At 39.8% G+C, this 12,077-nt stretch overlaps 1 protein-coding gene across 1 annotated transcript in view; it reads left to right on the forward strand.

Moving 5' to 3' along the window:
- Positions 1-7,092: 7,092 nt before the first annotated feature.
- Positions 7,093-12,077, forward strand: part of CC2D2A (coiled-coil and C2 domain containing 2A) — a 55,093-nt gene continuing 50,108 nt past the window's right edge. Inside the window, exon 1 of the mRNA XM_080631881.1 lies at positions 7,093-7,171. Coding sequence (XP_080488007.1) covers positions 7,144-7,171 — 28 coding nt within the window. The 5' untranslated portion in view covers positions 7,093-7,143. The remainder of the gene's footprint in view (positions 7,172-12,077) is intronic.

Consider the following 12,077-nt stretch of genomic DNA (forward strand, 5'->3'; position numbering starts at 1 on the left):
TTCTCAATGAGCAATACACTGCTTTCAAGAAGAAATTTATTCCTTTCAGTATAAACCAGATAGACTTCAGCTCAGAGAGCATTTAGTGGTTATATTCACTTCCCCGTAACTCCTTAAGTCACCACTCCCAACAGAGGTTATGTCAGTATTTCTGAATTTCAGAGGCACGATCCTCCCTTACATTGGCAGGAAGAAATTTCCGAGTACTCTCACAAAATTCTCAGTCTCTGATACTTGGTTTTGTCCTACCTGCATATTATCATATCAGTCCATGAAAGTTACTACCTAAAGCAAAAGAAAACTGAATTAGAAATATTATATGCATATCTTTCAATAATAAATACAATCAAAGAAAAAGGTGCCTTGGATTATTTGGCTTATACCCCTCCAATCTGAATATAAATATCTTGGTTCAATCGTGCTCGAAGAGTTGTGACGATATTTTTTCTCTATGCAGATTGCTCCTTCAGCAACTATTACTATAAAATTTATCTTACCTGACTTTAATCTCTAAAAGGTCAAAGATCGTTGCCTAGGCTAAATTAGTTAGCTCTCCTGTCATCAGTGCAAAGAAATAGGAAAGGTAAATCTCTGACTGGATGACACTGTATTAGACACCTACTTTCAGAAAGGAGGAATCAGGACGTACTTGTCTCTTCACATTACCTGTACCTATGACTAACTTAGGTTAGCATTTAACTTTGAGATGTCAAAAGTTAAGTAAGATGTCTGATCTTAAAGGACAATCCACTAAGTGGAAAAGTCACTGTCATTTAACTGGACCATTTATATGTCTCACAATTAAAGAGAAGATGTGGACTGATGAGAACACTGAAGTACCCTTATAATGACGGAAGTGACCTCTTGTCAGACCTTTCATAAAGAATTGCTCAGATTCCCCTGGGACAACTTTAACTGCAGTAATTTGTGGAGAAAATTTTACAGCATATTAAGGTTAGCTAGCTAATCCTCTTACACCTTCGAATTCAGCACACTTTGGTATATATAAAATATTCGAGCTTTTAAGGATACTTAATTTTAGGTGTAGAAAACCTAAATGTATTCTGGAGTGCTTCTACTTATACCAAAACCATATGAATTTGTTTCTTTTCAACTTTAAAGCACACGTCAAAATTGTAAGCATGATACAAAACATAACTCAGTATTTGTAAAATCATCTCTGTGGAAGAATAGCCTTGTTTATGTCATGTTAACAAAGGGATAAAACCCACTGAATTCTTGAAAAAAATAAATGAACTATGATTCTCAGCAGGCTCGAAAGTGAATTTTTAGCAAGAAGCAGATGGGATTTCTAGAAATGAATGAATTGTATGAAGGAAACATACCAGCAGTACCTTTTCTTTGTCTACTTTCAACCGAGTGTTATCCCTGTGTTTGGAAGACAGTGGACAGGATTTAAAACCTTTGAGTTGAATAACAATCCCTTTAACCATCTGAAACCTGGCTAACCACTGATGCTGATGTCTCTTTCATGCACTACCTATGCTCACCCACACTGTCAGATGTTCTGGTGCAGGAACACGGATTTCTAAACCATGTGTGACAAATTTCAGGAAACTTTACTTGTGATTTCTGTCATGTTGGAATAAAGTGCACTCAGTTTAAAATAATCAAGATGAGAAGAGTTTGTTCTTCCTTGTTTGTAACCTCCCTGAGACTGGCATCACTGTAGAGTTGCACATGGTACTTGAAATTCCTATTCTAAGAACACAGCAACACATACTCTTATTCTGTAAATGTTGTACAAGGCTTGTAGGATTTGCAGTTTTGCTTTTGTTTTAATTTGCTTTCACAAGTTTTGGCTTTGACTCCAGGCAGGCATAAAAAGGTGTATATGGGAATCCAAACTTTGCATTCTCCTCAAAGCCTGAGAATAAACACCATCATTCATTCTCCACTCTTCATTTTAAAACTGTTTTAATGCTGAATATGGGGTCTGTGATCCCTTAGCCTGCTTGCTTCTGGGGGAACCTGCAGCATGGTCACTACAAGCTGCCGTCTACCCTATCTATGCTAAAAAGCCATCATTGACCATCACTGACAAAACAAGAGTTTATGCCTAAGTGTCACATTGGCACCTCTAACAAAGTGGAGCAGCTCACATCCTCTTATTTGCAGCACTAAGTCTGCTGTCCAATATAGTCGATGACATTGGGCTTGCCTTTGTTTTTATAATGCTGACCGAGACAAATGAGTTGTTCTCTGCTCCAGGAAACATGTGGTTTGAATACCGCGTGTCTCTTGTGAGTAGAGTCATTGTACTGACACGTGTTTTTAAGCAGCTTTTCATTCTGTTAAGCAAAAGTCCCCCACTGCTCCTTTAGGGTATTATAGTAATGTTCCTTACATAATGCTGTTTGTATTTGTCCCATCATTTAAACTGTTTGTACAACTGTTCCTGAGAGTGGAATAGATTGTTGAGACACAGACTTATTAGCAAAACAAGATGTTGAACCTGAGTCCTTGCCAAAACTTTGTATAAAGATTCACTCACTGGAGCATTTCCACAGTCCCACATACGGTGAGACTCAGCAGTTAACAGAGATTGTGCATGTGTATGCTACCCTAAGAAACCTGTCTTCTGATGACATTTCTTTCCCATTCTTGAAAGATGTTGTCATGTCAGGTGTCTTCTAGCTGTGATAGTTCCTCTTTTAGTAATTAAAAATGAATATTCCTAATCTTTTTATCTGCTATGACTGTTTACTTCTTCCCATGATCTCCTTCTTGCAGAAGTAGTCATAAATGGGAAACAATTTAGTCATTTGTTTTCATGTGATTCCAGCTACTAAAACCTTGCAGTAACAGACCTTCAGATGTTATAGGTACTGTTTATGTGAAGACAATTATAAATAGTTCTAATAACAATTCCATTTAGCATCAGTAATATTGTTAATTATTGTCATACTAAAGATACTAACACACATGTTAACGTAAGAAATTACTTTGTTAACAGCTCAGTGCAGAAGAAAAGGCTCCTCTCCAGAATCGACAGAAAAACTATAAATTGCTTTGTACCTATAAAAATAGGAATTTTATATAAGACAATCCACATTTCCACAAACTATCTGATAGCTCTGACATTTCTGCCACTCCTACTATCCACATAGGCTGTTTGTGAGTATTTAACAAGCAGATAACCCATCTCTCCAGTCCTTCTTTAATCAGGGCTTAAGGATTATATTTCCCTTTGAGCAGGCTCTACAACAACCCTAATGAAGCCTTCATATCTTCTTTTTTCTGCTACATAAGTATTAAGGTATATTGACAACTTTGTAAAGTTATAATTTATTGTACTTCTTACTTTGGTTTCAGGATCCAGCTTTCCCAGACTCAGAACGTTTACCTGGTGTGGCAAAAAGTCCATGTTTGCAAATTACAGCTGCTGAGAGATGATACCTTTTCAAACTCTGCTATGTTTTCCATTATTTTTCCCCAAAATGGCATGCTAAGAAGTTTAGTGAGGCTTATTCTCCCCTTGATAAAGCTTCAGTTAATACTCCGAGTACTTAAAAGCATTGGAAAACAGAGACAGCACTTGGAAAAAACTGGCTACTAACCATCCACTTCAAGGATTTATCCCTACATGCCTTATATCAGGGTTTTTTTCACAGCAAAATTAATCTAAAAAGAAATAAAATTACCTTCCGGAATGTTGGCATACAGTCTGAATTAGAGGTTTAGCATCTCCCTCTAGTCAACAAAGTGTAACAGGCTCTTCCGCAACTGATTGATAGTCAGGAATCACTGCTCTGAATTGTACAGGTCCTAAGAAGAGTCTGTGCCTTTCCTCTGCTTACAAAAAAAAGTACACAGAAATTAAGTCAGATAATTTAACAACATTAGGTACTTAAAGTTAGGAGGAATGACTATCTGTATTGTCTTTCAGTCTGAAATAACCATCCTGGATCCTGCAAAAGTGTTATGGATATTTGTTTTTTTCACATCACTGCAGTAACTGAAATGTGTTGCTCTCTCCAGGATGTGTTGCTGTCTCCAGGAGCTGCAATCACTTCACCCTCCCCATACGTTATTCATTACTTTCCCTCTTACTGTAAAAGAACTTGTTTACAAAAAAAGTAGTCTTCCGGAACTGTTTTAGAGGCTTGAGGAGGAGAAAGTGCCTCTTTCTCTTTAAAAAGCAAAGCTGAGGCTTTGTTGCTAGAGGGAGTGTTGTGCTTGGCTTGTGTTTTATACGGAAAGCTGCTGTACAAGAAAACCCAGGTAGGAAACAAACATTTTCCTTTATATCCGTTTCAATATCACTGCATTCTGTGTGCTTTCACGAATGAGACAGGTTTAAGAATCCAAGGGCATCAAAATTATTTACTAGGTGCTTTTGATGTAGTTATTTGTTTAAAGAGCAGTGAGAGAATCTTCACTGCGTTTCTGTTCTTAGTTTTAAGTGCTTTGGAAACTGCCTCTCAGCTAATGGAGCACTTTATAGTTCTTGCATCCACTTGTTTATTACATTTTAAAGTGCCTGCTATAGTAATTCAAGAAATGCTAGAAAATTGTTAAAGAAAGTGACCATAAGGCCCTTCCGCTATGTTGCCAAGTATTCTCCATTTACATGTGCCTTGAGGAAAAACTGTTTAAATTTGATACATAAAGCTCGATATGAAAAAGAGGTTTGTGTGCCAAGTAATAAAAGTGCTGTCACTTCTTGCAGTGCAGTATTTTTCTGCTATGAAGAGGGTATTTGATGAACCTTGGGCTTGGGAGATAGTCACATTTGCCTAAGAAAACTGCTTGTTTAGGGCAAATTCAGCTCCTTGTGCTAGTTAAGACATTTAGAAACCTGAAAATCCTTGGGGCTAGTAGCTGGTATGGGTTGAGCCTCAGTCAGGGGACAACCATGTTGCTCCTCTGCTGCTTCTGCTTTTTTATTAGGCACCTCCTAAGAGACAAAGAGAGATGTGAAGATCACTTTTCATATTCTAACCTTGGCTGGAAGCACTTAAGGCAAGTATGCATGAGCCTGTGCATAACAGTACAAAGACCGAATGGGGAAAGGACAGATGACCTGTGAAGGCCTCAGTTAGCCTCCTCGCTAGAGGAGATTTAGCCTGTTAGGGAAAAAAGCCCCACTTTTTACCCCTGCAAGCTGTTTCACGGGGATTTTGAAATCCAGAATAAACCATTCAGTTGCAAGCTACTTCCTCTGTTAGCTCAGTACATCATCGCTAGGTTTTTGCACTGGTTGGTGCAAGCTTTGTGTTGGGAACAAGTACAGCTGAGGTTGCTTTCCTGTCAATTAAAGGTAAAGCAGAACAGGAACCTGCAGCAACAATACCAATAAATTGAGTTTTACAGATACACATTTTAAATTTTCCTAAATGATTATAATCAAATCCAGCAACTTTGCAGTGTAAACAAAGCTGAAGTGACTGGTAGGTTCCAGGTTTGGTAAAGTTGAAAAGCCAACCAAGCCCAGCACTGAAAGTGAGTGGAAAAAGGGCATTGAACCTGTCTTTGTGATCTGAACCTTGCAGCTGGCTTTATGGACCATAGGCAGACTGTTTATTAAAAAGCAATGTAACAAGTGTTCAAACAGGATGTGCAGGCCCACATTATTCACAGTTATATGGAAAAATTAAATTAATTGACAGATAATTTTAAATCATTCCATTCTGAAAAAAAATAGTTTTTTAGGTACTAAGGTTGTATGTTTAAACGTATATCATTTGAGTGTTCAGGGTGCACAGGTTACATGGGATGTATCTCATCATCACTATGCACATATCAAAGCGTATCTCTCACAAGGAATTCCTGCACTGCCTGTGACAGCCAGGTGTCAGCCACCGATCAGATGAGCCGCAGTGAAGAATCTCAGATGATCATCATGGAGGTGAGTGTCCAGTTAGTTGAGACAAAATAGCGTATGACTGTTTTCACTGGTAGGAGTCTTTTTGTATATGTAACTGTGAAAAGTGAAGTAAGTAAATAGTGTCTTGTAAGCTCTTGTTAAGCCTCAGTCAGCCAGTACCATTCTAGTTAATGCTGGTTTGCATAATTACCCATTTCTGTGCAAATACATTGCAACCATACATACCATATGCTAAGAAACAGGTACCTTTAATGTCTGGTTTTTATTCTATTTTATATTGATCCAACACTTGACTAAATTATCTGCAAATTGTTGGTTAACTATATTTAGTCTCGAGTACATTGCAAAAACAGAAAGTTACCCTGTTTTCTCATCTGTGGAAATGCTTTTGATGTGATCATGCTCAGACTGTGCCTGGTGCTATGTCAGTAAGATGTCAGAAAGAGAAAATGAACACCTCCCCGCCCCCTACCCCCCCCCCCCCCAAAAAAAAAAAAAACACCAAAACCCATACACACACAAAAATAAAAAAATCCCAAAACAAACAGAAAACCCAAACACAAAAACCAGCCAACCAACCAAAAAACCAAACCACACCAAAACCCAACTAATCAAAACCCCAAAACAAACCAACAGCTTTGTGGTTTGAAGTAAACTGTCAAGATAAGGCAAGACACTTTAGTGCCTTCAGTAGGCTTTAATCTTGTTAGTAGCAGTGTGCCCTACAGTGTCAGAACTGTAGCCTGCCAATGGCATAAGTGGAACGTGCATACATGTGTGTGTATACATATATTTATTTGGAAAACTGCTTCAATCGGGTATTTTGATGGATCGGAGATTATCTCCGTGGGTTTGGGGCCAAGGCCCGCCTGTGCCCACAGCACAGCTCTCTGTGTGACAGCAGCTGCAGGATGAGGACGCTGCCCAGGCGGACAGGCTGCGGAGGACGCTGACAGCCCGCAGGCACAGCAGAAGACACACGGTGACCCCACTGCCTCCCACCCCGATCCCCGCGGCCCCTGGGAACCCCCTCTCCGCGCTGCCGGCGGCCAGCTGCGGATTCCGCGCATGCGCGCATCGCTCTGGGCTCCGCAACGCGCATGCGCGATCACTCGCTCCCCCCTGCCCCGAGGGTTGGGGTCCCATCAGCGGCCGTTGGTTGTGGGTCTGTTTCTTGTCTTGTTCCAGCTGCCCTCACTCATGCGCCCTTCCTCGGCCTTTCTGCCCCGCTGTAGCTGCCGGACGCTGTCGGTCCCCCCGAGCCGCAGAAAGAGGAAAGGAGCCGTGGCGGCATGGCGGCTGCCGCTGCGGCGCCGCGCGGTGAGTGACTTGAACGGGCTGGGCGGGGCGGGAGGCGGGGCGCGGGGCCGCCATGTTCCGCGGGGCTCCGTGAGTGTCTGTCAGGGCGGAGTTCCGGGGCAGGCGGAAGCTTTGTACGGTGCAGTCGGTGTTACCTGGGCTGGGGACTTCCCCTTCGAGATCGCTTGCGGTCATGGGCGGGAGAACTGCTGTGGGGTCCACGTGAGGGGGGAGCGTGGTTACTCTTGCCCCTGGAGTCTCCTTAAGGTCGCTTGTGGTTCGCAGCATAGAGCAAGGATGGAGGTGCCTGTGTGTCTTGTGCCAAGTCGGCTCCGAGCATCAGGTGTGCAGATAGAACGCGAAACATCTGTTCCTGGGGTGTTTGAATACGGGATGATTACTAAATGTTTGTCTATAAAATACACCTTTTTCAGCGATTTTGGGGTAGATATGTAATATTTCCATATTTGAATATCATAGAATCAGCTAGATTGGAAAAGACCTTTAAGATCATCAAGTCCAACCGTTACTCCAGGGCTGCCAAAACCACCACTAAACCATAACCCTGAGGGCCTCATCTGTGTGGTTTTTGAACACTTCCAGGAATGGTGATTCCACCACTTCGCAGGAAAGCCTTTTCCAATGCCTGATTACCCTCTCTGAAGAAAGTCTTCAGAATATCCAATCTAAACTTCCCCTGGCACAACTTGAGGCTATTTCCTCTTGTCCTGTCACTTGTTACATGGTAGAAGTGACCAACCCCCACCTCACTACAGACTCCCTCAGGTAGTTCTAGAGAGTGATAAGGTTCTCCCTGTGGCTTCTCCAGACTAAACAACCCCAGTTCCTTCAGCCATTCCTCAACTTCATCTCTTGTGCCTGGAGTGTCAATCATGTTTATGATGGTGCATGGATTTATTGATGGCTATTTTAATTGTCACATATGAAGTACTATATTTGCTCACAAAGTAGGAGAGTGCAAGAGAGTGGTGATGTAGTGGGAAGCTGTTGGAAGTGAATGTCTTGGAAGGAATAGATGTTGTTGGTACTTGAAAACTAATCTTATATTTGTTTGGCAGAATCCCTGCAATATTCCTGTTAAATACTTAGGACTTTTAATGTTGTCAGCCTTACTGCATAGTTTTAGGGGTTTACCTAAATAGAATGTATAAATGAGCTAATTGAGAACAGAGTATTTAAAAGTCAATAAAATGAAAATCCATTGAAATATAAACACACTTAGTTTTTTGTCAATATCAGTTTACCAAAATAAAATGTATTCATTGTCCTTAAAATCATTTTAGTCATTTGCAAAATATGGTATTTGTTACAGGCATCTACAATTTAGGGATTTTTCCAGTGCTTTTAAGGACTGTGTACTTTTCTTTTGAATGGTTTTGAGTCTTACTATGCCAGCTTGTGCTAGAAAGTGATGTGCTGCTGACAGATGGAATCCAAACAGTTTTCACAATGGTTTGCATGGGGAAATCAAGAGACACCCTCTAGCGATGGTTGTTTTCTTTTATAGAAGCTCATTTTCCAAGAATAACCAGAACAGCACAGCAGTACTCTTGAGAAGAAAAATAGCCTTTATTTCCCTTATGTGATGTTTTATTTTCTTAAGCATTTTGTTTTGTTACTTGTTCTTGTTACTGCTTCTGAAATCCCTGTAATTCTGCTGTTCATATGATCAAATGAAAAGTACTGCCTGTGGTATTCTGAATATACTATCATTGTTTTACTTTACTTGTAATATAATTTATCCATCTGATTTTTTTTAATTACATCTTAAGTTTTGAGAGAGACTGCACCTCGAGTTGAAATCTTCATGCATCTATCCAAAACGAAATCGTTCTGATGAATATTTATCTAGATCTTGTTATCTGTTTTGTCATTAATTCTTGACCTGTCCTTACACATACATCTTGTTAGAAAAACAAAATGCAAATAGGCTTTTTTATATTTCATCTCTTAGTGTACTTGCTTATTTCTGTCTCTAGTATTCCTCTAGGTAGGGAGTTGGCAGTGGGATGCTTTCTTTTCTATTTGTGTGTCTCATGCTTGTGCTAACCACTTTGAGCCTTCCTTTTTTTCTTCTGAAAGTTTCCAAATACAGCAAATGCTTCTTTTTGCAAATACGGGTAGTAAATTGTGTAATTTGAAAAGATTAGGGTTCTCCCAAATCTTTTGATGATTCTGAGTAGAATTGTTTTTAGTAGGGTTTATCTTAATGTATTTTTCTTTTTCAAATGAGAGTGGACTAAGGTCATGCTAGAAATTAGATTGCACTCTGACTTTGGTATAGTAGGTAGCCTTTAAATGTTTAAGTTTTATGTTCAGCATACAGTGTTATCTGCTGCCAGTAAAGCTCTTGGAGTAATATTGAATCAGCCATAATATGATATATGTTGTATGACATTACCACTCCTAAGTGCTTACCCTTTGCTGCTTTATATCCTTTTCATGAATTTAATGCCTTACATAAACCTGAAATCACCTTTTACTTACATCTTGACAAACAATGTTCTTTTGTAAGGGCAAAGAACAAATCAGTGTTTGGCTTAAAGAACTGACAAGTAATACAATTCTGTAAGTGGAGATAACTGGAAAAACTTATTTCCCTACAATGTCATGTGTAATTTATTATTATATATAACAAATACATATATATTTATTTATTTTTGTATATATATTTATTTTTTTAAAAAAAGATGTCATGCACCACAAAGTGTGGATGCAAAGAGAGCTACAGTTTTCTCCTTGTAAAAGGACCAGTGTTTTTTGTGTGGAATGCTGAAGCTCCTTCTAGAAATGAGAGCTAGTTACAAGAGTTGAGAAGGAAAGAATAAGATCTGAGGATTCCATGTTTTAGAAGGCATGTAAAGCATTTCTCTTTAAAATGTTAATATTGCATGTATCAATCAAAGTTAAAATTTCAGTAAGATCCTGAGAATTTTCAGGTGAACTCCAGGGTCCAGATGAGACTGAAGAGGTCTTTGAAGATAGGAAGGCAGTTATGTAGCTAGAATCAGTTTTGTTAATGGAGAAGTGAATTAGGTCTTTCAAAAAGAAAAACACTTAAGTAATGACTTTCTAAGCTACTAGGTATATAAAACTGTTTTCAGCTGAAAATATTCTATAGACTTTTACAAAGAGATAACCTTGAGTCTTGTACAGTGGTAGCACAATCCAAGAGAGGGAGATAGATACCTTCTCAAAATATCATGTATGACTGTAACTGTGTTTAATACATAAAACTGCTGGGAGTGTTGCCTGTTGCTTACACATAAATCTTATTTATATTGTACATTTAACATGTTTTTCATTTGAGTTCATATGAGAGGATGAGTTGTAGGTATACGCTTTGTGTTTCTGACTCCAAGAGCATAGCTCTCTGTAAACAACTGGATAATTCTCTTTATAGAAAAGGCTAATACTTACTGAGTCTACCTGAAGAAATCATAGTCTGAGAGGATTTGATGTGTAGAAGGGGGAAGAGTGCCATCAATCATTCAAAGGCAAAGGAGGTCCTGATAAGTTTAGTCATCAATGATGTGTTTGCGTTCAATTTTAGTTATGGAATTAAAGCCTGGGCTTTTTGGGAGCAGCAATTCAAAGGGTACAACAAGCAGTAATCCTCCTTTTCCATAATCTCATGATTACCCAAGTCTGTGTCCAAACATGGTATTTACTATCAAAAAATCTAAATATATGCCACTAATTTAAAACTGTGAATTGTATGTTTCAGAGGATCAGCAGAGAATACTTGATCCTGAAGCACATAGAGTTTTGATGAGTTCTTGGGGCTGGAGCATGGGTTGTGGGATTTTTTGTTTGTTTGAAATTGACTTCAGGGTTACAACTGCAGTGATGGCCACCAGGCTTAACAATACTGATCAAAACCCTTTGAGCCCAAGAGTTCAGCCAGTTTTCACTCCACCTACTTCTGTAGCCCATACTTCCATCAGTTTCTTTGTAAGAGTGCTACAGGAAACAGTGCTAAACAACATGCACTACTTTCCCTTCATCCACTTACCCAATTATCAAAGAAAGTTGTCTCACTGGTCAGATAGAAGTTTTTCCCTTCATAAATAAATGCTGGTGACTCCCAGTTTTGTCTTGTACTTGACATACGTGGCAATGCTTTCCAGTGTTATTTGCTCCATCACCTTCTTGGGCTCACTGAGATGATGCTGACCAGCCTGTAGTTCCCCAGATTACCTTCCTTGAAGACAGGGGTGATGTTTGCTCTGTTTAAGTCCTCAGGAACCTCCCTTGACAATCACCAAACGTAATTGAGAGTGGTCTTGAGGTGACATTGACAATCTCCCTCAGCAGTCATGGGAGCATCCTATTAAGACCCATAGACTTGCATATGGCCCATTGGTTTAAATATGGCCTTACTTGATCCTTCTTTATTGAGGGTAACTTTGCTGCCTCAGGCTTTGCTACTGGTCTCTGGGGCTTGTTCCTGATGACAGTAAAAAAAGATGAAGAAGCACTGATTATTTGGATCTTTCATGTGTCACTTTTTCACCTTGTCCCCTACTCTAGCAGCCTGTAACCATTCTCCTTAGTCTTCCTTTTGGATCTAAAACACCTGTAATGTCCCATCTTGTTGGCCATCGCATCCACTGACAGATTCAAGTGCAGGTGGGCTCTGGCTTTCCTCAGCCCATCCCAGCACAGTTGGACAGCATGGTAGTATTCTTGCAGGTCACCTGTCACTGTTTACATTTCTTATAGGTTTGGTTTATGTGTGAGTTGGTGTCCTGGGTTCAGCAGTAGCAGTCAGTTTTTCTCCTTCTTAGTAGCTGTTGCAGCACTGTGTTTTTGACTTTCAGCCTGGGAACAAAGCTGATAACACCAATGTTTAGACTGACCAAGGACTTTGTGAGTCTCATGCTCTGCCAGGGAGGAGGAGAAG

Source organism: Psittacula echo (assembly GCF_963264785.1).
Source record: "Psittacula echo genome assembly, chromosome: 1".
Classification (NCBI taxonomy): domain Eukaryota; kingdom Metazoa; phylum Chordata; class Aves; order Psittaciformes; family Psittacidae; genus Psittacula; species Psittacula echo.